The sequence below is a fragment of the Haliaeetus leucocephalus genome, unplaced genomic scaffold, assembly GCF_000737465.1.
Source record: "Haliaeetus leucocephalus isolate CR32 unplaced genomic scaffold, Haliaeetus_leucocephalus-4.0 Scaffold175, whole genome shotgun sequence".
Lineage (NCBI taxonomy): Eukaryota > Metazoa > Chordata > Aves > Accipitriformes > Accipitridae > Haliaeetus > Haliaeetus leucocephalus.
The window spans coordinates 466,746-494,610 of NW_010972611.1; the positions used below are offsets into that span (position 1 = coordinate 466,746).

The 27,865-nt window shown below is 56.3% G+C and overlaps 3 protein-coding genes across 33 annotated transcripts in view; 2 read left to right on the top strand and 1 right to left on the bottom strand.

Annotated features, from left to right (window-relative positions):
• The window catches only part of UBAP2L (ubiquitin associated protein 2-like), a 30,741-nt gene extending 30,538 nt beyond the window's left edge, over window positions 1-203 (bottom strand). For 13 of the 14 annotated variants that reach the window (XM_010564051.1, XM_010564049.1, XM_010564045.1 and 10 more), the window contains exon 1: window positions 89-143. The gene's annotated coding sequence lies outside the window, so the exon portion shown is untranslated. Of the gene's footprint in view, window positions 1-88 lie in introns of all 14 variants that reach the window. The other variant, XM_010564038.1, reaches the window with a different exon arrangement.
• Window positions 204-314: 111 nt separating this feature from the next.
• Window positions 315-4,014, top strand: LOC104829659 (chromosome unknown open reading frame, human C1orf43). Of its 3 annotated transcripts, none has more exons than XM_010564053.1 (7): window positions 315-443; window positions 960-1,061; window positions 1,320-1,428; window positions 1,680-1,733; window positions 2,049-2,215; window positions 2,351-2,409; window positions 2,834-4,011. In XM_010564053.1, exons 1-7 carry the CDS (start codon window positions 375-377, stop codon window positions 3,030-3,032), a joined length of 759 nt encoding a protein of 252 aa, XP_010562355.1. In that variant the 5' UTR covers window positions 315-374; the 3' UTR covers window positions 3,033-4,011. The 3 variants fall into 3 exon arrangements, with proteins under 3 accessions (XP_010562355.1, XP_010562354.1, XP_010562356.1); XM_010564052.1 differs by lacking the exon at window positions 315-443 and adding an exon at window positions 547-707 and having other exon boundaries at window positions 2,834-4,012; XM_010564054.1 differs by lacking the exons at window positions 315-443; window positions 1,680-1,733 and adding an exon at window positions 547-707 and having other exon boundaries at window positions 2,834-4,014.
• A 4,401-nt stretch (window positions 4,015-8,415) lies between these two features.
• On the top strand, window positions 8,416-27,431 carry TPM3 (tropomyosin 3). 16 transcript variants are annotated; one of them, XM_010564055.1, is made up of 11 exons: window positions 8,416-8,529; window positions 8,887-9,012; window positions 14,898-15,031; window positions 15,882-15,999; window positions 16,251-16,321; window positions 17,697-17,772; window positions 18,265-18,327; window positions 18,490-18,559; window positions 20,391-20,469; window positions 22,392-22,455; window positions 26,798-26,890. In XM_010564055.1, the coding sequence occupies exons 1-11, from the start codon at window positions 8,416-8,418 to the stop codon at window positions 26,804-26,806; spliced, it is 924 nt and encodes a 307-aa protein (XP_010562357.1). In that variant the 3' UTR covers window positions 26,807-26,890. The 16 variants fall into 16 exon arrangements, with proteins under 16 accessions (XP_010562357.1, XP_010562361.1, XP_010562359.1 ...); XM_010564061.1 differs by lacking the exons at window positions 8,416-8,529; window positions 8,887-9,012; window positions 17,697-17,772 and adding exons at window positions 11,289-11,496; window positions 17,124-17,199; XM_010564059.1 differs by lacking the exons at window positions 17,697-17,772; window positions 20,391-20,469; window positions 22,392-22,455 and adding an exon at window positions 17,124-17,199 and having other exon boundaries at window positions 26,798-27,431.
• Window positions 27,432-27,865: the final 434 nt, after the last annotated feature.

Sequence of the window (27,865 nt, forward strand, 5' to 3'; positions counted from 1 at the left end):
GGAGGGCGGTAGCGGGGCCGGGAGGGCCGAGGGGCGCGCGGTAGGGAAGGGGGGGGAGGCGGGATTTAAAGGGGCCGCGCGCAGTTACCGGAGCCGCCGCCGCCTCCGCGCAGCCAACTTTACCTGGGTCTCACCACACTGACAACTACCAGCGGCGCCCGCCCCCATCACGTGAAGAGGGCGCGGGGGCAGGGCCAGCCCGGCTTCACCCACGTGACGAGCGCGGGGGGTGGGGAGGGGCGCTCTCCTGGCAGCCCGCGCATGTGACGCGAGGCGCCGCGTCACGTGAGAGTGCCTTCGCTCTCTGTCACGTGGCGGGGGCGCGGAGCGGCTTCGGCGGCCGCCATGTTGTGCGCCCCCGGGCCGGGCAGGGGATGGCGGGGTCCGGCAGCAACTGGCTCTCCGGGGTCAACGTGGTGCTGGTGATGGCCTACGGCAGCCTGGTGAGCCGGGCGGGCGCGGGGCGGCCCGGGGGGACGGGTCTGACGTGTCCGTGGGGCCCAGGCCCCCGTGGAACCGGGGCCGGGGCCCCTGTGAGGCCGATCCTGGGGTGTCCGTGGGGCCCCTGTGGGGCCGGGCCCGAGGTGTCCGTAAAGCTTTAGTGGGACATGTCGGTGGGGAACTGCCGTCCAGCTGGACTCGGGGCCTTCACGGGGCTGGGCCAGAGTCCCCGTGGGGTCCTGGCATCTGTGGGGCAGGGAGAGGATGTGAGTAGGAGCCTCTGTGGAGGCTGGGCTGTTTGTGGGGCCGCCCCGGGTGTTCATGGAGCTCCTGATGGGCTGAACAGGGATCCCCGTGCTTGCCGGTTTAGAGAGGGTCTGTGCGGCCCTGTGGTTGCTTGGCCTGGAGAGTCCGCAGAGCTGGGAATAGGGTGTCAGTGGGGCTGAGCCCAGGCTGGCTGTGAGACCCCCTGGGGTGCAGCTCAACATGCTTGACCCCCCGTACTTGCTGTGGTCCAGGTCTTCGTGCTGCTGTTCATCTTTGTGAAACGCCAGATCATGCGCTTCGCCATGAAGTCCCGCCGTGGCCCCCACGTGCCTGTCGGACAGCATGCGCCTAAGGTGGGTGCACGCAACCCTGCGGTGGGGATGTGCCCTCCCTCCCCTGTGCCCATGGACCCATCTGTGCCTGGAGGGGCAGGCAGTGTCTGCTTCAAAATCGGATGTTTCCAGGAGCTGCCACCTCAGTGTCGTGATGGGTGGTTGGAGAGGGAGCAGGTTTATTTCAGAGGGGCCCCAGGACTTGACTGTTATCATGTTTGCGATCCCACAAACAAAGTGAGTGCTCTGTAAACAGGTTTTTTTTTTCCCGCTGTGCAGGATTTAAAGGAAGAAATCGACATTAGACTGTCGAGGGTGCAAGACATCAAGTATGAGCCCTGGCTGTTAGCTGAGGACGACAGCAGGCTTCTGCAGCTGGAGACACAAGGTACCCTCTCTTGCTGCATGTCAGTCAGAGGCCACTGGAATCACTGTCCAGTGCTTGTCCTGCTACAGCAGGTCGTTCCCCTGGGACCAAGTTGTGTCTCTGGCCTCTCTTGTTGACTGTCCCATTGCAATGTCGTGTTTGGTGAGCCGACGTGAGATGGTGTCTCTGTACTCTGCTCCTATCTGCTTTCCCCACCTCCCTCCTGCTACCAAGTTTTGCAGAGCTTTCAGTTTGGGTTTTCTCTTTGCCAGGATGCTATAATTACCTGTACAGGATGAAGGCGCTGGATGCGATCAGAACATCTGGTAAGGGCACTCAGGGCAGGAGTGGGATGGGTAGAGTGGAGATAGACTGTGTGTGGAGGAAGTAAGGGTGTGGCGCATTGGCCAGCAGTCTCATGATAAGGCTCAAGGTCCTCATTTGGGAATAGTAGTCACGTATCCCATCCAAGGTTAGCAGCCTGAGGGTCGGCTTTACTCACGTGTTGGGAGCAGTCAGCAAATGGAGGCAGCAGATGTGGGAAGTTTAATTAGCTACCAACTTCTGACATTGTCTGTGTGTGAACACGAGTATTTTTACCTGCGCTTCAGCCGGTTATTTTGTGCCTTTTTATTTTCCAGAAATCCCATTTCATGCAGAGGGCCGGTACCCGAAGTCTTTAATAGGGAAGAACTTCTGTGCCTACCTGCTGGAACTGCGGAATTCCAGCACCTCATTCAAAGGCATCCGCAAAGCCTTGATTGACACCTTGCTGGATGGGTATGAGAGTGCCCGCTATGGCACTGGGGTAAGTGCTGGCACTGCATTGCCTGGCCTCCGCAGCAGCGCAGGGGGCTGTTGCTGCGCTCCAGTCTGATGGCTGGACTGAGGTCGCGCTGTAACTTCGTCTGGGTTATCCACGGTCTTTTCGGTTTGTGTCCAGGCCTTTGGGAAACCGGAATATCTGAAGTACCAGGATGCTCTGAACGAGCTGGCAAACTTGTAAGTGTTACTGCCTGGGTGTGTAGCTGGGGTGCGGTGGTAGCTTCTTGGGCTCCAGCAGCCCACAGTGGAGGTGTGAACAGAGACGGGTTTTGGGGCAAAACCCAGCCTCAGACATGGGCTGTTTATGCCTGTCCGTCCTTCCAGGTTTACTTACTCTTTGCAGCCCATCTGTTAAAGCATTTTTGGGTTTGTTATTTGGTGACAGTCCACGTTCCTGCTTGCACTGGCCGCTTTGAGCCAGGGACCTCATGCGGGCTCCAGGCCTGGCACCCACAGAAGCGCCAGCCTTGGTTTTCAAAACCACAGTGAGCGCCGTCGTCCTGAGGGCAGATCTGCCTTATGTCAGCCAGATGGACGCAATGGTCAAGCGGCTCCTCTGGGGAGGGCAGCAGCTGTGATGGTGCCTCTCCTCTCCCTGCAGGACCAAGGCCCGGGGAGGCAGCAGCCAGTGGCAGCACCAGTCAGCAGCGAAGGACCTCACCCTCTCCCCCGAAGTCTCCAACCCCGCCACCATCCAGGTCACCTACCTGCCTTCCAACCAGAAGAGCAAACGTGCCAAACACTTCCTGGAGCTGAAGAGCTTCAAGGACAACTACAACACGCTGGAGAGCACCCTGTGAGCTGTGCAGGGAGCACTGCTCCAGGGACCTGCCACGAGCAGAGCCCCTTGCTGGGTGCGGCGGGTGTCCTGGGCGGGTTTTGGCCGCAGTTCGCCATGCAGGCAGCGTTGGGAGGAAGTAGCTGCACTCTTGGGTCTCCCTTTTGCACGATGTTGGAGATCGTCGCTCAGTGGAGGCTCCGTCCCATTTGGCTGGTGGAGCTTGGCCCTTGCCAGGAGCCTGTTTCAAAGCAGCACGTCCGTCTGCTGAACCTAGAGGAGATCGGCCCGTGCAGTCTTCTCTGCGGCAGGCCTGGGACACGCTTCAGGCTTGAGGCTTTGAATCCGGCAACAGAGCCCTGGCCCTGTGAATAAACTGATCAGCTTTAGCTTATTTATAAAAGACATGGATCCCAGCCAGCGCTCTCATCCACCTATCCTCTTTCCCTGTGATGGCCAGCAGGGGCTGATAGTGTTTGTCCATCCTGCCTGCGTGGGTCTTGGGCTCTGAAGCTGCTCGTCTTTCTTTCCAAAGGGTGAATGCTCTTCTCCCTGTGGCACCATCGCTGCCTGCTGCTCTCAGCCAGGTGTGGCCAGCCTGCCTGTGTGCCCAGGCCATGCACCAGGGTGCCTGGATGGAGTGTAAATAGTTTGGTGGCCAGTTCTTAGCCACTGTGGCTGAGGTGCCTCTTCAGGCTGCAGTTTCTATTCTTTCTCCTGCAACTGGGCATTTGGGGACGTCTCGGGCAGACAAATACCAGCTTTGAACGTCCTGTCTGTCCTGCCAAGGGGGTGTTTCCTCCCACTCTCACCAGCGCCTCGTGTGCCAGCGGCTGCCAAGCCCCCGGGGGCAAAAGCTCGCACCCCCAACTTGACGTCTGTGTCCTGCCAGGCCAATGGCAGTGCCCACTGCTCACTAGTCACCACAGCGTGTACCATGTGGGATGGGGACCCCTGCGCCTCGCCTAGGCCTCTGCACTCTTTTTAATTGCTGTTTAATAAAATGACAGTTAACCCCAAGCAGGATGCATGCTGTTGGCCTCTGACGGCAGGGAGCCCTTCCCTGCCAGATCCAGGGCTGTGTCTGTCCCTGCGCCGCTGCCGTGGTAACGGGGATACTGTTAACGACATGGCTGGTGCAGGGGGTGGTTGTGGGGTCCCTGCGGAACTGGCCATGGCAGTGGCAAGCAGCCCGACCCCCTCGCTCTGGCAGGAGAAGGTAGGATGGGGCAGGGGCTGGGAAGGTGGCTGTTCTGGGGCTCCTGGGAGCAGTTGGGGACAACATCCCCCTTGTGCGGGTTAAACCGTGGACCTCCAAACGTGTTGCTTTGGTTGCAGGTCCTGGCAAAGGGGAGTGCCTGCGGAAGGCTGCTAGAGAGGTAGAGCCAGCAAAGGGAGCTCCAGGGTCTGAACCCCCTGTGCTGGGGGGCAGCAGGCGAGGGGGAGCCCTCGCATGGGGCGAGCTGGGGCTCAGCCCTGTGGGTGGGCTGGGGCAGGGCGGCAGGCGCTGCTGTTCCCCCAGTGCCCTGTCCTGACCACCCCATGTCCCCACAGCTGTGGGCAGGTGGCTGGGGGACACCCGCAGTGCTGGGAGAGGATCTGGGCCGCGGCCTGCAGGGCGCTGCAGCAGAGCATGGAGTCGGAGCTGCGCCTCGCTGTCCAGGAGCAGACGATGGTGAGGCCACATATGGGTTGGGCACAGCCGGGTGCACCAAGCCCTGTGCTGCCAGGGTCGGGTGTCCTCCTCATCCTGTTCCAGTACCACATCCTGGGGGACGATGTCTCTCAGTGCTGGCAAGTCACAGGGGTGGGGCGTTCAGCACCAGCTCATGTGCCCAGCAGGTCCGCCGAGCCGCCCTGCACTGGCTCCTCCAGGATGAGCGCCAGCAGCAAGAGCAGGAGCTGCACCAGCTTGGGAAAGCCTTCTACATGAAACGGCTGTGAGTGCCTGACCTGGTGGGCTCAGCATAGGCCGGGCATCGCCCAGCTTCCTGGCCAAGAATAAAACACGTTGAGCAAGACAGGATCTGTGTCTGCTGCATGCAAAGACATGGGACAGCCCCTGGGCAGAGGTGGAGGGAAGATGCAGTCCAGCACAATCCCTGCAGCTGGGATCTGGCAACGTTGCCCACAAACCTACACGTGCCAGATGCTGCACATGTGGTCCCGGCCATGGCCACACCAGGAGATGGCAGCACAGCCAGTGTGCCTCCACTAGCCCTGCATGCTCCGTGGCTCTGTCCTGCCCATGCCATGCTGGTGTTGGCTACACAATCCTGTCTCCTGTAGCACGGTGCTCCTGGCTGTGCGGCACAACTCTGCAGCAGCAGGAGAGGAGCCCAGCTGGGCTGGGTGCGATGCTCCCTGGCCCCACTCACCATGTGGGCACCCCTGAACCACTGTCAGCTCCCCGACTCGGGGCCATGTCTCCCGCCTCCCATCCCTGCTGCCTGTGCCTGACCTTGGTGTCTCCCAGCCCCAGGGCCCATCAGTGCCTGTCCTGGGTCTGCTTATTGACAGGGCTGGGGGCCGCCAGGCCGGCACCCCCTGCCCACGGCCCTTCATTAGCTTGGCTGTCGGGTTGCATCACATCAGCCACCACTGCATGCATGTTCCCACCCAGCTCCTGGCACTGTGCTGCTGCCACGTGTGTCCCTGCCATCCGTGCTGCCACCCTTCCCATGTGGCCCTGCCGCCCCGCTGCCACCCCCATGGGGCTGGAGCCCCTGGTCACCCAGCCCAGGCAGGCAGCAGGGCAGGGTCTGTGCCCCCATCCTCCTGTGGCACTCGGGGCTCTGGCTGCCCCGTGTCCTGCCACACTGGTCCCTCAAAGTTTGGGCCCCCACAGAGCCCCCAGTGCTGTTCCCAAGGTCGGTGCGTCCCGCTGCAGCAAATCACTGACATGGTGTGGGGAGACGCATGCCCCCAGCACCTTGAGACCCCATGTGCCCTCATGGCTGGACGCCGCCAGCCAGGCCCCAATGGCCACCCCAGAGCTGGTCAGGGGTCCTGCCTTTTTCACCCACCTGTGCCTCCACATGAGGGATGGGTCAGGGTGACAGGCGGTTGCCTCCTCTGGCTGCCTCACGGAGGGAATGCTCCTGTGGACACGGGGTCCCAAGGGCTCCCCAAAGTGAGGGGACAGGGACACAGCCCTGCTGGGGCTTGTCCTTGGGCAGGGTCATGCATAGCCCCTCAGTGGTGCAGAGCCCGCTGGGATGGGGCCGGCTCCCCGGTATTGATGACCCTGCTAATGATGGTGGAGTGTGACCAGGGGCAGGAGCAGGCGGCGCAGGGCCATCGACCCATATCGACCAGCAGCGCTCAGCGGCAAGGGCGCGGGGGTCCGCCGAGGGGCAGGGGGATGTCGATGGGTGGTAATTAATGGGAATGAGGCCATGCGCGCAGGGCCAGGGCGCTCGCTGGCCACATCCCCCCGCCGGGTGCAGTTGAACGCAGTTATAAACGGCGGCTGGGCGGCCCCTGAGCCAGACCGCTGAGGAGCCCCCAAGCCAGCCCAGGTAAGGCAGTGATGGATGTAGGGTCCCCTTGGCCCCGGGTGTGCAGGGACAGGTGGGCAGCGCTGCCTGCTGTGCCGTGCCATGCCATGACGTGCCAGTCCATGCCATGCTGTGCTATGGTGTGCCATGGCCTGCCATGCCATGCCATGCCATGTGACTGTGCCTGCACTGCTCTGCTCCAGCTTCGTCCCCACTGCAGGATGCCTCCTGCTCGGGCACCGGATACCAGAGCATCCCAATGCTGATGCAGCTGCCCAGGCAGCCTCCAGACGCTGAGGCGAGGCCGGGGTGCTGCCGCCGTGGTGCCCTGGGGAGTCCTGCTCAGGGAAATAGCGAGGAGTTAATCCCCACCTCCAGCTCTCCACCTCTCCTTCTCTCTTTCTTTTGCAGGAAGCTGAGCCCCGTGTCCTGTCTGCCTTCGCCTGCCCCTGCCTCTGTCTGATATGTTTGATATTAGGTTGTTTTATTGGAAAACCAACTAAATATCAAACATATTCTTACAGCGCCAGGGACACCCAGCGCTGACCCGGCAAGATGCTGCCTGCTACCTCCTGCGGGCAGGGGGGAGCACAAAGGGTCCGTGCCCCTTCCCGTACTCCCTGCCTGCCCTCTCGCTGCTGCAGTAAAACCCATCTGCCCACACCGCACGCCCGCCTCTGCGGGGCTGGGGAGAAGGAGCTGGGAGCTGCCATCGCTGCGGGCTGGCGGAGATTTGGGATGGTGGCATGGTCAGTGCTCAACACCTGTCCTCCTGCTTACGCCTGGGATGATCCCAGGACAAAGGCATGTGGCCCTGTGCCTACCACTGGCTCCGCTGCCCTGGTGCATGGGGTTATTTATGGCTACCGGGGCATGGAGGCACAGCGGCTGCTTGGGGCCCTTTGTAGGCACTGTCCCTTCTGCTGCCCTGCCTGGGGAGTGAGGAGCTGTCACCAGGGTTGGTCTCCGTCTTCTGGGTCCCTGTGTGCTTACCCCCTCAGCCCCCAAAATCTGTCCCTGGATGGGACAAGTGGGTCTCCCCCATGGGAGATCCCGACCTGGCTTGCAGGGCCAGTGGGACCTTGGAGCTGGCGCGAGGAGGCTGCTAATCCCCCAGCTGTGTAGGAAGTGCCACTGCTCTCCCTGAGAATTCCTCTCTGTGCCTGGGGAATTTGCTCCTCCAGCTGCCAACAGCATCTTCTGCCTCGCCACCAAGCACCAGCACGGCTGGAGCTGGACTCGGGGCTCAGTGGACTCCCTGGGGGCTCTTCCCTGGGTGTCAGGCTTGGCTCCCCCCGCTGCTCCCTGCTGTGCCAAATAATTCAGGCCAGGGGCTGCTGCTAAGCCCCTGCTCTTAAAATAGCACCGGGCTGAGCTTGCCCTTTTCCATGCCACCCCCGGGGACGGGTAAATGTCAGCCCGGGGGCCACCAAAACATCCCAAGCCTGGTGGGGTGCAACCCAGGGGCGCTTCGCTGCCAGTGTCGCATGGACCCAGCTCAATGTCCCGACCATGTCCCGAGGGAGTGCCGAGTGGGAGCATGGTGTCCCTGTGATGCTGGCCACGGTGTCCCATTGCATGGGGTGGGTGGGCAGCCAGGACAATCTAAGACCCTCTGCTTGCAGACCTGCCGCTGCTTTTTATAACTGCCCCAGCTGTCCTCATGAGCCCAAATAAGGTTGCGGCCGCCTGGACCCCCCCAGGGCAGACAATGGGTCCTTAGCACAGACTTTTTGGGAAGGTGGGGAGGCAGCTCAGCCCAAGAAAGGCAAAGCCCCCCCACCGGCCAGCAGGGCAGAGTTGATAAACCAGGCAGCGGGGCGGCAGGCAGCACTGCTGCTCTGCCTGCCCCTTGCCCGTCCTGCTGCCCACTGCCCCGCCGCCAGCGCCCGTGTCCCACCGAGGATGGAGGCCATCAAGAAGAAGATGCAGATGCTGAAGCTGGACAAGGAGAATGCCCTGGACCGGGCGGAGCAGGCAGAGGCTGAGCAGAAGCAGGCAGAGGAGCGGAGCAAGCAGGTAGGGGGGGTGGCAGAAGCCCCCAGTCCAGGAATGTTTGGGGGGATGGCTTCTCCCCGTGATGGACCACGCTGAGCCCAGACCCAACACAGACTGCGGCAAGAGGTTCAAGGGTGTGAGACCTGCCACTGTCCCACAGCTCGGGGGCATCCTGAGAGCTGCCCAGGGCTCAGCCCCTGCCAGCTGGTGGCATGTGGGACAGAGATGGACACTGTGAGGCAGATGGGGATGGGGTGGGATGGGGCAGGAGGGATGTCGTGGAGCAGAGCTGAGCCTGGGATGGGGTAGGCAGGGCTCTCCTGCCGTGTGGGGGTCCAGAGGGGTGTCCACCTGCAGTGACTGCCGCTGCCCTTCCAGCTGGAGGACGAGCTTGCCGCCATGCAGAAGAAGCTGAAGGGGACAGAGGATGAGCTGGACAAATACTCCGAGGCCCTGAAAGATGCCCAGGAGAAGTTGGAGCTGGCAGAGAAGAAGGCGGCAGACGTATGTATGGGATGCAGGGTGGGAGCTGGGTTGGCTGCCCTCCCCTTGTCACCCTCCCGGTAGGACTGCAAGCCCTTCTCTGCAGCCTTGGGGATGCAGGAAGGTCCCTGTCAGTCTTGGTGCACTCCTGGCAAAGCTGTACATGTGTCTGGGAGCAGAGAGTGACCCCAGAAAGGACACACCCTGGGGGGCCACCCATGGCCATGCAGGGGACAGAGGGATGCTGGCAGGGGCTGGTCCCAGATTCTTCTTGGGCGAGGATGTCCTGGGTAGCCTGGGAGCAGGGACAGAGCACGCTTGGCAGCCAGGACCCCTGAAGCAGGACATGAGGACCCCAAGCTGAGGACAGAGTGACAGCAGCTGGTGACAGCCAGCAGTCCCTCAAGCGCAGGACTTGGGGTCCACGCATCTCCCCAGGAAGCTCCGAGTCACAGTTGTTGGCAGAGGAGCCAAGCTCCAGAGGAGGAGGGAGCCCTTGTCTCCCCAGGCAGGCAGAGGCTGCGTGGGCAGCGTGACAACTGCACAGCCCAGCTATTGTTGGCTGCTGTTTCCAGGAAAACAATGGCATGACCGGTGCAGGGTTTCACTGGCCGGCTGCTCTCCCGGCCATCATGTGGCACAGCATCTGGCCCCACTCATCACCTGCCGGGACCTGGCAGTCAGAGGGGCTGTCACCCCATGGGGCTGCGATGTTGCAGGGGTTGAGTGTCAGTGTGTGGGAGCCAGGAGAAAGTCCTCAGTTCCTCAACAAGCCCAGTTCTGATGTCCGGCCCAGAGGCAAGAGCCTTTCCCTTCTGCTACACGACTGATGCCGGGCCATGGGGAAGCGCTCCAAGCCCCGGCACAGCGCCTGGGCTGGCTCTTGCCTGGCTTTGAACTGGGGTCCAGGGTGTAATCAGGAACTCCCGAGCTCTCTCTGAGTACTGGGCGGTTCATCAACCCTGTGGCTTTGCTTGTGGCTTCCTGTCCCAGCCCCAGCCGAGTGTGGCGGCAGCGCCGGCCCTGCACTGGAGCTCAGCACGTTCCAAGCACCGCGTTGCAGAGCTCTGGGGAGCCCTTTCCCTTCCTCGCATGCTTCTTCTCTCCCTTCGCTCCCTGCTGGCATTCTCAGTCTCCCTGCTGTCACACCACATCGCTGAGGACCACATCCCCACTCGCTTCACAACTTGTTAATCCTTTTCTGTGCATTTGGAGCTCCCTTTTTCTGCCCACTACCTCCTAGGGTGGCTCTCGGGGCTCCCCTGGTTTCACACTGGCTCGGGGAAGCAGAGCGGTGGGAGGAGGGATTTCGCACCCCAGAGCGTTGGATGTGCAGAGCTGTATCCCAGCTCCTTCCAGCCAGCAGGAGCGCGCAAGGTCAGGCCCTTTTGGTTGCCAGCTCATCTCTGGGGGACATGCCAAGCCATTTGGCTGGCCAAGTGCGTGCCAGCCCTCTCTGACCTGGCAGACGCAACCCTGGGGCACGTGCCTGCCCGACTGCCGAGGTTTTTAGGAGGCGGCACAGGGGCAGCAGCCCAGTGCCCCTTTTCCTTCTATTCATGTGCCCGAAGCCCTGCCAAACGGGCTTCGTGGTGAGTGAGGGCAGTGACGGTTCTTGGTTGTGTTTTTATTGAGCTCTAAGGGGTCTCCGTGACCCTTGCCGCACAGAGGAACGCCGCTCTCAGCAGCGTTTTCTGCCCCAGCTGAGACCAGAGAGTTTTAGCAACAGCTAAAGCTGTCGCAACAGTGGGTTTGTGGAGGGGGAGCCTGGCACCAGTGCTCAGCACTGCAGCTCGGCGGTGCCAGCAAACGCCAGAGCCCTGTTCCGGGGGAGGAAGGTGGGAAGCATGATCTGCCGCAGGGCTGCGGGGGCTCGCTAGGGCTGGAACGTGTGTGGGGAGAGGCGGTACATGAGCTCAGACCCCGGGAATGCGGCGGCCCGGCAGTGCCCGTATAAGGCCCGCGGGGCTGAGGGACAGGGCGGCCCCGGGGCTGCCCCAGCCCCATGGCGCTCCCGGGGCCGCACAGCCGCCGGACCGCGAGGGGTACATGCCCCGACGTGGGGCAGAACGCGAAGGCCCGTGTGGGGCAGGCTTCCAGGACTGTGTGGGGGCAAGGCCCAGGCCCTCGGGCCCCTGTGGGGCAGGTCCCAGCGTACCCAGCCCACCGTGGGGCAGGTCCCGGTACCCCCTCTCCCGCCTGGGCCGCCCCGGTGTCCCCAGGCCGGGCGGTTGCTCTCTGTCTCCACGGCAACGCGGGCGGGGGAAGTGACGTCACTTCCCGGGCGGTGGGGCCGGGGCGGCGGGTTCCGGTATTTCAGGGCGGGGCCGGCGCAGCGCGGATCCGCGGGACGGGACGGGCCGGGACGAGAGGATGGCGGGGGCCACCACCATCGAGGCGGTGAAGCGCAAGATCCAGGTGCTGCAGCAGCAGGCGGATGACGCCGAGGAGCGGGCCGACCGCCTGCAGCGGGAGGTGGAGGCCGAGCGCCGCAACCGCGAGCAGGTATCGCCGGTGCCGCGGGCCGGGCTGCCGTGTGGGTCGGCCCCGCCGCCGGCGGCCCCGTGGGGAGGGGGTACCCCGCAGCCGGCCGTGCCGACCACCCGGGGGTGGGGGGTAGAGCCGGGGCGGGCGGCGCTCCCGCGGGTCTGGCGGTGTCGAGGGCCGCTCCGGACAGCGCCGCGGGGCCCGGGGCTGCGAGAGCATCGGTGCGATCCCGGCCCGGGTCTCCGCGTTCCTGCGTGGCCTTAGCTCGCAGCGATGCGGGCCCCGCGCCGCTCGCCCTGGGGTCTGCTGGGGCCGGGGGTCCCTCCCCGCCGCGTGTCCCGTGGTAGCGGCTCTCGCTGGGGTCCCCTGGACCCCGGCCGTGGTGCCTCGGCCGGTGCCTCGGAGTGACTGGAGCTGGAGGGAGCCGGCGGATCGCTCTTTCATTGTTACCGGTCTCCTGAGCCAGCCCGGAGCTGAAAGCGGCTGGTGGCTGCTGGGGAGGGCGCCCGGTCCCTGGTCGGGTTCCCTGGCTGTCTGCTTGCTCCGAGCTGCTGGAGAGGAAGGGAGGAACCCGGCCATCTTGTCTGGCCCAGTGTTGCAAGCACAAAGGTGTGAGTAGCTTTGGCATGTACTGATAAAATGGAAGTGATCTCACTCGTGATGGTGCCGATGCAGGAGCTGAGTGGAAAACTCCCTAGGCTCTGCATCCTGCCCAAATCCCAGCGAGCAGGGATCTCTGCTGCCTGGGGCAGGCAGCCCCCAAGACCTGCAGCCTTGTGAGAGCGTTGGGGGCAGGCAGGGACTGGGCTGGGATCGCTTGGAGGGAAGGAAGGGCCAACCATGGCAGAATCTGAGCTGGTGAGTGCTTGCTCTGACAGCTCTGTCAGGCTGGGGAGGCAGGCAAGGCTGGCGATACTGTGGGGACGGCGGACAGTGTGACACGGAGCAGGTCCTCAAGGGTGACTGTCTCAGATCTGAGCATGGCTCTCTGCAAATTTGCGCAGTGACTTTGCTGATGAGTCTGTTCAAATGAAGCTGAGGCTTTTCCACCCACAGTGCCCAGGTCTGAGGTCTGTGATGAGTGGTGTGGTGCTGCTGCTGTGGGACTGATCAGGCTTTGCTACTGAGGCTGATGGCAGAAGCTTCTGCTGTACAGTGGGACGAGGCCACTCCCAGACCTCATCTGGGCTCTTTCTTTGCAGCCACATAAGGAATTCTCTTGCAATAGCGGTGTTGTCATGGGAACGTGTGTGTTTTTCCCAGCTTGCTGGAGCCTTGTGATAGGGGAGAGAACCAGTGCTCCCAGTGTAGTGGTGTCTTGTACTCGCCCTGTGGCCTGGCCCTTGGGTCCTGAGGAATGTTACTATTAGATCTCTGTGGCCTGGGGAAGCGATGGTGAGCCTTGAAGGCTGAGGCAAGCTCTGTCCTTTGCTTACAGGGCTCCCGGTAGCTCCCTGACTCAGAGCTGTCTTTCTGAAGGAGGCACAGAGTAATGGGAATGTGCTGCTCGGCAGTGGGGCTGCCTGGAAGTGTCACCCCCATGCTCTGGGGAAGCCTGACGGCTTCAGCTGTATCCTGTGAGGAGAAGCAGAAAGCAAAGTGTAAGGACCCTTCTGCAGAGGGAGAGAGGCAGTTCCTTAAACGCAAGGGTGGTTTTTTTGGGTGGGTTAAGGCTGCCTGCAGGAAGTCAGGGCTAGATGATGTGGTTCAGGGGGTCAGGAAACAGAGGCTTGCTGTGCTGGTGTGTCTCAGTCCCCTGGGAGAAGGAGGAGGCTCTCCACCTTGACAGCTTGTTGCCTCTTTAATAGGCAAAAGACGTGTGTCAAGCAGTCTCCTTCCCAGTTCTGTTTAATATATCATTTTGTTCCTCTTTGAGCAGAGCACTTCCTTCTCTGGAGGAACATGCTGGCAGGGCTGGCTCTGTGGCAGCCTGCTGCAGCACTGCCTTGTTTGAGCATCAAAGTGTTGTGGGCTTCCCTGGTGTAGAGCAGGGCATGCCAGCGTGGGAGCTCCTCTTCAACTTGTGTTCTCACAACCGGGTCTTGAAACATGCTGGGGAGGGGGGGACAGGATGGGGGGTCGGGGTGTGGGGGGACGGACACCACCGAGCACCTTGCTGCCAACTGGGGCAGGGGGGAGAGCTCGGACAGCCGCTCCCAGGAACTGAAGGTGATTTGTGTTGGGCCCTGCTCTAACACTGGCTTCTTTCATCGCTCTGCTCCTCCCTCTTTGGGCATGGTTAGAAGCAGCATGTCCTTGCAGGCTGCTTTGTTATAAGTAGCTGGGATATTTCATATATGCCTGGCATGTGCCTGTGCCTAGATCTCTGTAGAAGATCACAGTGCTGCCCTGAAATGGCTGCAGCCCTGTCCATCTTTGTACCAGTGCAGTAATCCTGCTGGAGAGCAGGATTCTGGGTTCCCTCGGGGTGGCTCAGGTGGGGTGTTAGCGTCCCCAAAGTGTCTAGGCTTCCCCCCAGGCTCTGGTCAGGGTTGATGCAGATTGGGCTCATAAGCAGATGCCTTGTGGTCTAGCAGTGGTGGGATAGCAGTGCTGCTGTAACAGGCCTGGCTGGAGGGGGTGTGATGATGGCTTCTGATCTCTGCTGATTCATTAAAGCCTCGGTCACTTTTGTGGTCATGCTTCTGGCAAATGCATGGCGCCTGCGGGCTCTTGGCAATTTCACCAGCTCCTGGCATGTATGACTGAACTGAGGTGGCTGCCTCAAGACTGGATGAGGCTTTTGGTCTTTCTCTAGGTTATTAGTGAATTGCTGGGAGGAAGAAAGCCTAGAGCATAGCTGGCCCTCCAGGCTTGAGCTGCTGGGGTTGTGGGCACTACAGCAATCAGCTGAGCCCTGCTGCTGCCCCAGGTCATGGCAGCGCTGTAGAAAGCCTAGCCTGCCAGCACCTTGACACAACTTGGCAGACCTCTGAACCTGAAGCTGTTAATCTTTCTCATGTTGCTGATGAGAGGGCTTGGTTCAAGCAATGCTCATGTCCAGATCACATGAATAAACCGACTTTGTGCTAAATGGTAGCTGTCAGAGCTCTGGTGTGGTGGATAAATAGGACTGTGATTGATGGCCTGGCAGGATTACAGCAGCTGCAGAGAAGGCCCATTAGCGTAAGTCATGTACTTAGTGTTTATGGCTTAAACTGTCATGTCAGCTCAAGCTGACAGGCGAGAAACCTGCAGGATGACTGCTGCATGGACAAAGCATGTGTGTGTGAAATGTCGTGAAGCTTAACGTGCGTGCAAGCGTATGGGAGTGCAGCCTCTGTAAGAAAGTGGATAAAGCACTCTGGCTTTGTTTTGGCTTCCCGTGTGCTGCTGCTGACCTGAAGGCAGACTTCAGCTGCCCTGCACAGACTGCTAATCTGCCACAGACTTGAGTCACCCTCATCTGCTCCCTCTAGGCTGAGGCAGAAGTGGCATCTTTGAATCGTCGTATCCAGCTGGTAGAAGAAGAGTTAGACCGAGCCCAGGAGCGCCTTGCCACAGCTCTGCAGAAGCTGGAAGAGGCAGAGAAGGCTGCAGATGAAAGTGAAAGGTGAGCAAGGGCTGCTGCTCTCACTCCGTCAAACATATCTGACGTGTTCCTGACTGAGGACCCAGTGCCATCAACCTCTTGGGCTTCCTAGGGGGTGGGAAGTATATACCACATCAAGGCTGGGTGTGGGAGTTGGTGCCCACTTATGCAGAGCAACTAAAACAATGCTGTTGGCCTTGAGTGAGTATCTTGGAACCTGAGGCTAAGGAGGGAGTAAGTGTTGTGTGGAATGTGTGCTACCATGCATCCCTACCTCCAAGGGAGGGGAAATAAGTGAGTTCTGGGACACTGTTGACTTGTAAAGGTGGCTGCTGGTGGGGAAGCCTCTCTTCCTGCTGGCTCTGCCAGCATACTCCCTTCTGGCAGACATCCCCTGACCTGGCAGTGTGATTCAAGAGGGGAGCAGTCCACTTCCAGTTGGCTCATGTACTTCATCGATGCACATGCTGAAGTGAGCAGCCTGACCCAGCTGATGTCCTGCCATAAAGACAGACTTGGCTCTTCCTGCATTCCAGCCTGGAAAGTGCTTGGCTCGGCTGTGTGAAGTCCCTAAGACAGCCTGGCTTGTTCTTCTTGGCAGTACCACATTTCCCTTGGTCCAGGAGCCCAGTGAGCTACTGGAGTAATGCACCAAGGAACAGTTAATTCTGAGCAATCAAGGTTGCTGTATTTGCATCAGCCCAGTGGTGCCTGCCTTCCTGTGCAACCCTCTGCACTCAGAGGTGTGGTGGCTCATAAGGAAGCAATGTGGTCCTGCAGGGGCACTGTTAATGCTCTGAAAGTCATTATACTGCTGGCTTGTACAGGATTGTTTTATACATCTCCCCTCCCTGTGCTTTCTTTTTGGCAGAGGCATGAAAGTCATTGAAAACAGAGCTCTGAAGGATGAGGAGAAGATGGAACTGCAGGAGATCCAGCTCAAGGAAGCCAAGCACATTGCAGAGGAGGCAGACAGGAAGTATGAGGAGGTGAGACCCTTGGATGCTCTAGTACAGTTGACCCTGGCTGGGAGAGATGGCTCCTCTTCCTGCTGCTGACAGGGCTTTCCTCAGCAAACCTGGGAGAGAGCCTGGCTCTCAGCAGAGCTACCTCAGTATTCCCCTTAGCCAAAAGACTCTGGCAGCTCCAGTGATGCCTGCAGGCATTCCCTTTACTGCCTTGCACAGCCTACAAGAACAGAATAATCTTCCTTCCTCTTAACTCTGATTCTCCCTTCCAGGTGGCTCGGAAACTGGTGATCATAGAAGGAGATCTGGAACGTACTGAAGAGAGAGCTGAGCTTGCAGAGTCGTGAGTAATCTGCTCACATGTAACTGGCACATCTACTTTTGCATGGGAACTAACACAGCATTTCTAACCTTGTTACACAAGGCCTGAAGCACAGGGTGGGTTTAGATCCTCAGATGAAAGAGTTGGAAGTGCTCTCCTGCTTGGAACAGGATTAGGTCTACTGAGGATGTGGAGTTTGTGAAGACGTGATTTGCCTTGTAGTGGAGATATTCTGCCCCTTTGCATGGAGGGACTCCCTGGTTAGTGAGGCCGGAGATTCCTTCTGCACTCAGTATTCACCAGCACTGCTTTGTATTTATGGTCCCAAGATCCTTACATGTTGCTACGGGGCACATGAGTGCACAGTGCTTGTCCTAAAGTGGCAGAGGCCTTGCAGGCTGGGACCTGAAGTGGCATGCGGGATGTCCAAGGGCACAACTGTGGCTGATGTTGGTCTTTGGCCTCTTATTAAAATGTTTGCAGTAACCACTACAGACTTCTGCACTGCTGAGCAGCAAGCTGGACTTCCTCTGCTTGGAGCAGACACAAACTGTGGTGCTTGGGCTACTTTCACATGTCTGGATGCTTTAGCTGATTCTCGAGGAGTTGGTCAGGGCCTTTCTGTACTCTGGGCCTTGTCTAACAAAGTTAGTGTGTACGCAGCAGTAGCACCATGCTTCCTGCCCAGACTTGCATGTCATGACCGTGACTTTTTTGTGTTTTTCTCCTACCCCCTTTTTTGCTCTGTGGTATTGTGCTATTGGTGCTCCTTTTGACCCTTGCCCCCATCTGGCTTGTGCCATCGTGTGACCATCACTAACAGTCGTTGCCGGGAGCTGCAGGAGCAGATCAGAGTGATGGACCAGAACTTGAAGTGTCTGTCTGTTGCTGAAGAAAAGGTACTAACCTTTCCCTTCTCGAACCATTAAACCAGAACTCTTGTGGTCCTCTTGCTATGCTCCTTTCCTCAGCTTAACTGCGTCTTTCTCTGTCCTGGAATGTTCTGTCCTCTCTGCCCATAAACATTCTTGCCTGAGTGGTGGTGGCTGTCCATCTGTCTGTCAGAACAGCTTCACTCCTTACAGCAAACTAAACATGTGGACACAGATTTCTGCTGGACCTGGAGTCTTCAAGTAGAAACTGCATCTCAGCTGCTCAGCTCAGTGCCCTGCACATGTGCTGGCAGAATACTTAAAATATGAACTTGGAGGTGGGAAGGGAACTTGCTTTCCGCACAAGTGCCTCAAAGCAGGGTCCCATCCAGTCTGATAGCAGACCGTCTCCTAAGGAACTTCCTGGTCTTTCCTGCACATGGATTCACTTCTTGTCTCTCCTGTCTTTTCCTCCCACTTCTTCTTTTCCTTTTTCTCCCCCTTTTCTTTACGAAACCCCACAGTAAATGTTCCGAGCTGGAAGAAGAGCTGAAGAATGTCACCAACAATCTCAAGTCTCTTGAGGCTCAGGCTGAGAAGGTAGGGCTGCTTGTCCAAGGGCCAGAAACATTTCTGTTTTGCTAGGAGGGTGTGTGACAGCAGAGCACCCACTGGGATGGAAATGACACAACTGCAGCCTTAAGCAAGCAAGGAGAACTGTGCTTGCTCATGCAAGGGAGCTAACGGATTTCAGTGCAGGGCTAATGTTGACTGTTGAAGCTGGGAGTGTGGAAGTCTGGCTGCCCTTCCCTGCCTTGGGGCAGACTTTATCAGCCAAGATGTTTATGCTGCTGGGACAAGAATTTTTCTGGGCCCAAGTTTGTGTTACGTGCATGGTGTGGGACTTGCTGCCTGACCCAGTTCTGTTGGACTAGGGTAGGGATGTGAACAGTTCCCAGTTGAAAGTTTCTGTGGACATGTGCACTGCAGTGAGGAGTTTAAGTCCCCCTCTGTAGCTGTGGGCTCCCTGGAGTGGGAGGTACCTGGGGCTGCTGAGGGCTGATGATTGCTGACTCTTCTCCTTTTCCTCAGTACTCTCAAAAAGAGGATAAATATGAAGAAGAGATCAAGATCCTGACTGATAAACTCAAAGAGGTGAGTGACTGTGTTGGGATGGCCCAGCTGGGTGAACTGACCTCAGCTTGACTGGGGAGAGATGTGGAGCATGGGAGACTTCATGTTCTCAGGCTGATGCCTTTGTAGTCCTTTGCTGTATCCCAAAGCTGTTGTACTAACTGGCTCGCTTCTGTCTGGCAGGCGGAGACGCGTGCTGAATTTGCTGAACGGTCTGTAGCCAAGCTGGAGAAGACCATTGATGATTTGGAAGGTACATTCTGGGGATGGGAAGCCAAAGAATATGTGGTGAGGAGTGGGGAGCTGAGGAAGGCTATCTCCCAGATAGCTGCAGAGTGGAGACACTGCTCTGCTCCTCAATACTCAGAGTATGACCTAACTTGGCCTCCAAGGTGAGGCTTGGTGCCTCTGGGCTCAAGAGTTGTGCACCATGTATCTACTCTGTGCAAACAGTTCCCTGGCTGCACTGCGGTAGGTCTCAAGCTCTTGATCCAAACACCTTGCTGTATCTGACTGATAGTGACAGATAGAGTGGCTGGTGTATCTTGGTTGTGATGTCCTCAGGAATGTAACTGGATTCCTATGCTCCAGCTTAACCAATTTTAAGGAATGGTGTAGGAAAAAAAACGCCTGAACCCAACAGGAATTGGTTACAATAACATACTTGTGTGCAGAATCTCATGCACATGGCTGTCTGCTGCAGACAGTGTTGCTGCAAGTCAACCACAGTAGTCAGTGGGTCTTGAAACAACCCCCATGAAGACTCAGGCTCCCCAGTGTCAGTCCTGGTTCAAGATTAAATCACCAGAAGCCCTGTCCATGCAGTGTGGTGGTCAGCCTGTGCCAAGGATGGGTTCCTTTCCTCCTCTTGGTCTGGGTTTGACAGTACTTCAGGAGCACTCCTGAGGCCAGCCATCACAGAATCCTGCGTTTCCTCAAGACATGGAAGGAGAAAGTTCCAACTGTCTCCCTTAAATCTGGGGCTGTGGCCAGATTCTTCTGTGGATAGCTGTGCTTGGAGTGGTGGTGCTGGTAAACCAAAACTGTTGCAGGCCTCCTACCTCGACCACAGCATGTGCCTTTGTGGTCTTTTAGTGCCAGGTCTTGGCGATTCAAAGCCATGTCTTACTGCCTGAAATCACTCATGAGGTTTTTTTATCTAGAAATAGCAATGGTGTCAGCTGAGCTGTTCCAGAACTGTAGCCAAGCAGCAATCTGAGCCACCTCATGATCCAGGGCAAGCTTTTATTGGGAACGGCACAAACTCCTCCAAATCCCTGCATGCTTCCCTTGAAACATGTTGATCGAGAGTTGGCTCTAGTCTCCAGCCTTGCTGCTGAAGTGACCTAGTTTATGACAACTGACAAAGTTCTCTGGGCTCTGTCAAGTTGTTAACAACATTACCAGCTGTACTGTAGCCTAGGCAGCCAGAGCTGGGAGAAGTCTGTGCCAGCTCTGTGCAGTGCTCAAGGAGTGCATCAGGGCAAGTTTTAGGACTGCCTCCTCCCCTGAAGGTGGGTGATCTGCCTGTCTGCTCCATTATCTGATGGAAAACAGAGGTGTGGCCTGTCTGTTTGGCTTGTCCTGCCTAGCTGTGTACTACAGAATGGGAATTCCCTCTGCCCAGGGCTATTATGTGACTGACTTCTCCCAAGCTGTTTTTTGTATTGAGACTGAAGTTGAGAACAAAGCACCTCAATTGATCTATGCCTTCCTTAGATGTAGCAAGCTTCTCCCTAAGTGGATGGAGTTGCCCTTCCCTGCTGCTCCTCCTGTTAGTGGTTCTTGCTGACCTAGCTGGGCAGCTTGTTCTCACAAGCTGATGCAGCTTGGGTTCTTGGCTCTACTCCCCTTGGAGCTGGCTTGTAATCCTGGAAGGCACTCGCTGGTCAGACTGTCCTCAGGCTGTTGGAACCCTCCTGTTCATTGTCAGGAACTAATATGGAGTTGTGATGGCTCCACATCTAACTTCATTTTCTTCTGTTCATGAGTCCCATACTGCTTTTCCTGCCCCAGGGTGTTGGAAGAACTCCTCTACCTTCCCTCATTGTTTCCCTTTTGTTCTCCTCCTAAACATCTTCTAGATGAGCTCTATGCCCAGAAACTGAAGTACAAAGCAATTAGTGAGGAACTGGACCACGCCTTGAATGACATGACTTCCATGTAAATATGAGCTGGCTGGTGTTTGCCTCTTGCTTCAGCAGGCTAGACCGCCAGAGCTTGCTTGGTTTGCTGTGATTTTCATAGTTGGAGAATCAATGGCACTGTGTTGTCTAGGTTACTTCTACAGATCTCTGCCTCGAGGATTGTGGAGGCTTCCCTGCAGCATGCTGTAGTCTAACTCTAGGTCCTTGTGATCTGCATGTGTAACACTAAGTGCTGTGCTGGCCTGAAAGGGTTCTGACTTGAACTCTACGAGTGCAATTCCCAGTCCCACTGGGAAAGGCTTCCTAAGGTAATGTGGCTTAGTTTTCTGCTGGAGCCACTGGGCCATGGTCTCGGGTTTCCTCCTGGAAGAGGCTGTGGATAGCCCTTGAGTGGATTCCTTAAGAATTGCCCTAACATGCTTGAGATGGGCTGGATCATGAACTGATCTGTGGAAGTAGCTGAACTCGTATGTTTATGCAACTTTGCTACTGGGCTTTTTGTTCAGATTTGTGGTGGGTTCTGCTAACAGCTGCTCCACACAGTCCTTACCACTAACCAAGGAGAGGCCAGGTACTTGCACTGCAGAGGAAGAGCCTTAACACTAGTGTCTGAAAGCTCCCTAAGCAAAGTTTGCTGTGCACAAACACTTAAGCTTCTCTTAAAAAAATTAGTGTCTCCTTCTGTCTCATGCAGATAAGTCTTGTGATTCCAAACTCCACTTTGGATTTGCCTCTCTGCTTGGTGGCTTGTTCTGCATCTGCACCCTGCATTCATGCTCTCGTCATCTTGCTCTGAATTCCAGTACCTTTTTCCAGTTACTGTGCACAGGGCATCCCTGGGAACGAGTGCTGTAAAGACGCTGAAGCTTGACAGCAGCAGCAGCCCCCCAGTTATGCTGCACTTGCTCCTAAACAAAGCTCCCTCTGTTTGACCCGATGTGCCAGACACTGCTGTGCTCTGAGGGGCTGCCCTTTCAATGTCTGGGTGTAGCTGGGAGTATGTTGTTCTCATCTGCATATCTTGTGTAGAGCCATAAAGCTCCTTTTGTATTTCTCTTGCCTCTTGCTTGAGCATGATGTCACCTTTTTTAAGGAAAACAATTCTTGTATAAATTGAATGGAACGGCTGGTGCTTTTGAGAAATGAGTTTCTAGTGACCACTTGCTGCTTTAGAGTAACTGTTCCAATGTTGCCTTGAAACCAGTGTAACCATCATCACCCATGCTGGAATACAGACTTCATTAATATGCTGGATTTTTCCCTTTGGGTGTCTTATTGGCTCACAGATGTGAATTGCAGCTCTGCAAATAGTGCCTTGGTGGACAGCATGTTCTGTAGGGTCAAATGGGAGGCTGGGGTTTGCAGCAGGAAGTCCTTGAGCTGTGCCTGCTTCATTCAGCCTGGCTAAAGACACTCCTCACACCTGCCTGCTCTGTAGTGTTCACTGGCATTGGTTGCCAAATGCTGGCTTGCAGTGGGAAGTCACCACACCTGATAGTCACTGGGTCACTGGCAGGGTGTAAAAGCTAATAAATATCAAGTGAGCTCTGGCTGGTTTCCAGTTGTACAGGACTGGTTGGGTGTGAGGTGCTGCCTGTGTTGGGGGGGGATGTATGGCCCCTTGCTTCAGGAATGAGAATGCACTGCAGCAGGGCTGTGGGCATCTGAGCCAGGGAATCTCTGTGTTGCAGAGTCCTCCTCTCCCCATGCAGGGGTTGAGGGTGATGGGATCTTCCTGGGAGTGTGGCATGGAGCTTTACACTGAGCACTGCAGCTGGCAGCAGACTGCAAACACTTGACATGTGCCACTGCTGATCTGAGTCTGTTGCTAGTTGCTCTGGTATCATAAACACTGATCAGCCTCTCGTAACTGTATGTGCTGCCTTGTGGTGGCTTGTCAAATATTTTTTCCTTTCTGGATTGGTTCATCTGCCACAGTGCCCGAAGAGCCCTTCATGAACAGAGTTTTGACGAAATGGGACACCTCCCGTGGTTTCCTCAGGTTTGTGTCACTCCATTCTCCACACAAATGGCACTAGCAGTAAAGATAGTCCAGATATGCTGAACTGCCCTAGCCTGTTTTCACTCTTGTCTTCTGTGTCAGGGCTGTCCACTGTCTGCTGGGTCTGGGTGATGAAGGAGGGAGCATTCCCACAAGGAATTTTAAAGGGTAATAGCTTGGAAAGATCTGGCAGATGGTGGTCTGACTCTTCTGGGGTATGGGGCAATAACTGTGCCCTGTAAGCACAAAGCAAGAACCCATAACTCCTCAGTAACCAAACCTGCAGCTGGAGTAGGGGGTCTAGATCCTGCGGGAGGGGCAAGGTTTCTGTCACAAGTGTTCAGGTGTGTGGAGGCTTCCAGCCCAGTGCTCAGTTGCCAGCTCTTACCACGTGGGAGGTGGTACCTTGCCCTTATGAAATGGCCTCCCTCCTCATGGGGAGGTCCTGTAGGCTGTGGGTTTATTACTGGCTCACACTGTGTGGAGCTGGTTGCTGTGCTGTTGCACAGTGGTGTTGCAAGTGATGTTATCGAAGGCTGGGCTGTGGCAGGCCCTTTCCCTGCTTGTTGTAATGGAACTCCATGCTGCAGGGTGGGTGGGTGATGCAACTTCTGCCCTGGGAGGTTTTGAGAGGCTTCTGGTCTGGCTGGATTGCTAGGCTTGTGCAGGCTGGTTACTGTTAGCTGGGCTGTTGACTCGGGATTGCTGCAAATGCAGATTAGCTGACCAGAAGGCCCAGGTCCTGGAGTTCCGGTTGCAAGGATGGCTGGTAAGGCTGCCCTGCAGGCTGGGTGGAGAAGGGAGCAGGCCAAACACTGGAGCTAGCCCCAGCAGACCTGGGCAAGTGTTCCATGTTGAGGAGGTGTTCCTGAAGTCTAGGAAGGGGCATGCCAATTACTTCAGTCAATCTGTCCCCTCATGTGGGTAGATCATCAGGTCCCCATCCATAATCAGTACTGCTTGCTTGAAGGCAGCGAGCTGTTGCACCAGCCTACAGCCATTAGTACTTCTGACAGCAGTTCACTCCTATCCTTTGCTACTCTGGAGACCCAGGACCAGCCCTGATCACCTGGGGCTGGAGACTGGCATCAGGGTACCCAGACTGCTTGCTCAGAGACAGCATGGAGGCCAGAGAGCGAGTCCGTAGCAGCAGTGGTAGCTGATGTTGCAAGGTAGGCTCTGATGTAGGCCAGGATGGGGTGTACCTGTCCCCCATACCACAACTTCCCTCAACTTCTAGTTAGATTGTGGTGGGACAGAAATTGTTGGCTTCTCTGGCTGTTGCTTGGTCCCTTGAAGGCTGTAAAGGGACAATCAATCAACTTTACTACCCTCTGTCCTGCGGAGTGAGGTGCAGCTAGAGCAGGTGCTGAGGGCTGAGAGGAGCTGAGGGTAGTTGGGTGAAGGTGAGCTTTCCTCCTTGCATGTGGCTGTCACAATGGAGGGACTGGGCTGAGACTCTCTGGAGAGGGGGACATGCTTCAGCTGCTCCATGTGAACAGCTTGACTTGGTGTGTCCTGGATCTTACCTGGCCAGGTCTTGTTCAAGAGCAAAATATTCCTAGGTTGAAAGCAATGAGGAATGGTGTAGATCCCCTTCAGAGGGTGCCCTAGATTACTAGGGGTTTTGCAGTACAAGGATTTGGGAAGGCTAAGGCCACCAAGAATTGCTGTGCTTTATGCTCGCTCATCATGCAGAGGCAGCATGTTGTATGTATTGCTACAGTTTGCAATGATTAGTTCTGCCAGGCTGGAAGCTGTTGTGTAAGGATTTTTCACTGCCTGGAATTCCCCCAAATTCAGGAATTGGAGTTGTCAGGCTGGGAGGACCCTGCCTGTGTAGAGATGGGCAGAGACAGATGCTGAACCAGTTCTCTGCAGTGGCTGGTTCTGGCTGACAGGCTGCAGCCCCAAGAGGTGACCTGTCCTGGGAGAGGATCCGGCTGGTTCTCCCTTTCCCTGGAGCTGCTGATGAATACATGTGCTTGGTACCAGCCTTGGGGACAAGCATGGCTGCTAGGGCCTTGTGAGGCTGTAAGGACAGGGACTGAGTGGGAGGTGAAGGCTGTCAGATGCAGTGGCAGTTTGTGCCCTGCTCATTTAGTTGTTCTGGGGCAGATGTAAAATAGGAGCCTGTGCTCCATAACTTCCTCTGTCCTGTACCTGAAGCAGATACTGCCTTCAGTCCTTGTCTAGATGTGGTGGGTTGTTAGTGTGGCACAAAGGCATGTCCTTGGAGGGGTGTCCTCCAGGTCAGGTATGAGATGCTGTCATTCTCAGTTCTTCTGGTGTCCCTGTCCTACTGTTAAAAACCCCATCAATCCCTCTGCTGTGTGGTGTGACTCACTCTGGAAGGTGCTTCTGGTTCAGCTGTGGTAGGACTACTTCTTTCTGCACAGTGCTCCACAGGCTTAAAGTACATCCTAAGTCTCGCTCCTTACCTGGGTACAGCCCAGTCCAGCCTGCAGGCTCATCTTCTGGTGTTCTTCTCTTCCTTTCTTTGCCTTCGCAAGCCCTCGGCAGCACTTCCATTTCTGCCCGCACGTGGTTTTCTCTGTGATCATCCTGAGCTGAAATAAAAGTTAGAGTAAGACAAACCTTTGTTCTCCCTGGCTTCATCTGTGTAATAGCCTAGACTTGATCCTCAGAGGCACGTGTTATGGAGACAGCTTATTTGATGTGCTCATCTTGGTACTCTACTAACCTTCCCTTTCTCTCTTTTTCTCTCTTCCTCTTGTTTCCCCTAATCCTGTTGCTGCTGCAGAGCGCCTGTACAGCCAGCTTGAGAAAAACCGCCTGCTCTCTAATGAGCTGAAGTTAACGCTGCATGATCTGTGTGACTGAGAAGGGGGCCCACTAATACCATTAAACAAGCTTATTGCGACCACCAATGCTGTGGACCACAGTGAAATCTGATCATTCTTAAGACTGGCAGACTTGCAAATTTTATGCAATTGCTGCTATTTAAAGGGGCACTTGAATTTATCCTCTAATTTATTTAAGAGTTGGTTGTTGTTTTTTTTTTTTTTTAAAGGTAACCTCTGTTCTTGGTGAAGTAACCCTCAGACTTGGCTGTTTTTTGAGCAGTCTTGTTCACTTGTCCAGGGGGTCCTGCCTGGCTCCTCCATGGAACCAGAATGGCTGCACCCACTAAGAGAGGGGTGGGGTGAAGTTAGGCTTATGTCTGCTAAAAGATGCCTGTCAAGTGCTATGACTTAATTTACTGTTAGCTGAATGACTGTAGGATTTCCTGCTGCATGGAATGATGGCTTCTAACAATAAATGACTGACCTTGTGGTCTGTAAGACACTGCATACCTGTAGTACTTTCCTATATGGTTGAGTCCTAGCCTAGAAGGTTTGGGGGAAGCAGTCATTCCTGGGGCCTGACCCCAGTGCAGCTGCAGAGCCCCAGAACAGGTTGGGAAAGCTCATGGGCCTCTTGAAAACAAGTCCCAAAATCCACAGCATGAGGCTGTGTCTTGAGTGCCTGCAGGCACAAATCTCTAAAAGCTGCCGTTGCTAGTGCTCTAGGAAGGCTGCTTCTTGCTCTGTGCACAGTTTCTGACCCTGGGGAGGTTGGGGAGTGGCTTTGAGAAACTGCCTGTACCTAAAGGACATCTTTCTACAGCCTGTCTGTCCTGTGTCCCAGCGTGTGGATCTCTTCAGTGATAAGGGTGGGCTCACCTTTGGAGTAAAGCCTACCTAGAGCACTAGTTGCTGATCTGAGCTCTCCTCCTGGCTTAAGGAACATGTGAGAATTGACAGTGCAGCTGCCTGTAGTCTCGAGCAAAGTTGTAGCACCCTTGGTCCTACTTGCTCCCTGCCTGCCCTTCACTGAAAACAGCCTTTTCCCTGCTGTTCTTGAGGCGTGGTTGTCTGCTCCCTGCTGCTAGGTAGTTACGGTCTTGGTGACCAGCTTGGCATCTCTGTCCTGTGCTTGGGGGATGGGGGCCACAACCAGCTGTAATTCCAGGGGGTGATTTCTAAGTGTGTTTTACCTCCACATTGCTCTTGGGTGCCTTGCTGGGCACAGGGGTCTGCTGTCTGGAAGTGTTGAAGGCCTGGGGCTAGCTACAGTCAGAGGCACCTGCATGCAAAACACGGCCTAGAGCACTGGGTAAAAGTACATCGTGACTGTGCCAACTGGGAGCACCGGCAATGCGAGAGGCAAGGGCTACAAATGAGCCAGGTAACTTCAGAGCTTCTAGCTGCACCCAGCCAGGCACCCCCACTCTAAGGACTTGCTGTGGCAGCGTGCTGGGAAGGGGCTAGTGCAAGCTTTCTTTGGTGAAGGTTTCTCTGTTGTCTGAAGCTGACTTATAACTCTTGCTTCCTGCCAGATAAACTGAAATCCACCAAAGAGGAGCATCTCTGCACGCAAAGAATGCTGGACCAGACCCTGCTAGACCTGAACGAGATGTAATGGATCCCTGCTACTGCCTCCGCCACATGATGCCTGGGGGGGGCAGCCCAGCTGCTGCTGACCTCTAACCCTTGGGGACCAGAGTTTACTTTCTGTTGCCAACTTGACCAAACAACAAATCTTGTCCTTCGCCTCAGGGTTAAAGGCCATCAGGTTGGGCAGAGCTTCAAACAGCATTATTAAGGGAAATAAACAATGCAATAATGTTTGGGGAGCATGTTTGAGATGTATACATTTTGTAACTACCTTTTTTTGTAGCAACCATTGTAAACATTCCAAATAACTTGTGAGAGGCTGGTGAGCTATACTTTAAAGCTCTTGGCTTTAAAATTGGGTATTAACCTTCTGTTACTCAGCTTTGGACCACCCTGCTTTGGCAGGGGAGGAAGGAGGGTGTGATGGTTCTGGCTGTGGCCACTGAATCAAAGTAGCTGGGCTAGGGATGGCAGCCTGTTGGGAAGTCTTCCTTTCCAGGAGCTGTTTGCCAAAAGAGCAGTTCAGTTTCTCAGCTTTAAGATAACTCTGTGTTGTGGAGAAGCAACTTGGGTGAGACTTTTTTTTTTTTTAAGCCAACCCTGTTATCTGACCAATTGAACCTTTGCAGGGGTTGTTTCCCTCCCCCCCCCCCCCCCCCCCCCATGCCACTGTTGGCCACTCCCGTTCCTGGTAGGCTTAGAGAAGCCATGGCCCCTCTAACCCATTGCTACACAGGGGTTGAATTTGCCTTCACTAAGTGCTGATGCACCAAGCTTTATCGCTCATTGCTGGGTTACACTTAACAGCTTAAGTACAACAGCCTTGCTTTCTTGGAGAAGTTTTTTTTGCCTACCCTGAGGGAGGGAACCAAGGCCTTCCCTCCTGGCCAGGAGTGCTCTTAGTGTCTTAATAAGGTACAAGCCATCTTGCTGTGCATTGCTGATGTGTAGTTGTTGTGAGGCGTGAGTGTGGAGATGTGTCAAGCTCGCGGTGTGTAGCTTGTGGTTTG

What these genes read in the sequence shown, in the direction of transcription:
- LOC104829659 (XM_010564052.1), top strand. Translation starts at nt 609, where the DNA reads ATGTCGGTGGGGAACTGCCGTCCAGCTGGACTCGGGGCCTTCACGGGG. An exon ending in CTGTGGGGCAGGGAGAGGAT is followed by an intron (nt 708 to 959) that starts GTGAGTAGGAGC and finishes GCTGTGGTCCAG; the next exon opens with GTCTTCGTGCTGCTGTTCAT. An exon ending in CTGAACGAGCTGGCAAACTT is followed by an intron (nt 2,410 to 2,833) that starts GTAAGTGTTACT and finishes CTCTCCCTGCAG; the next exon opens with GACCAAGGCCCGGGGAGGCA.
- TPM3 (XM_010564055.1), top strand. Translation starts at nt 8,416, where the DNA reads ATGGAGGCCATCAAGAAGAAGATGCAGATGCTGAAGCTGGACAAGGAG. An exon ending in TGACTGATAAACTCAAAGAG is followed by an intron (nt 18,328 to 18,489) that starts GTGAGTGACTGT and finishes TCTGTCTGGCAG; the next exon opens with GCGGAGACGCGTGCTGAATT. An exon ending in GACCATTGATGATTTGGAAG is followed by an intron (nt 18,560 to 20,390) that starts GTACATTCTGGG and finishes AACATCTTCTAG; the next exon opens with ATGAGCTCTATGCCCAGAAA.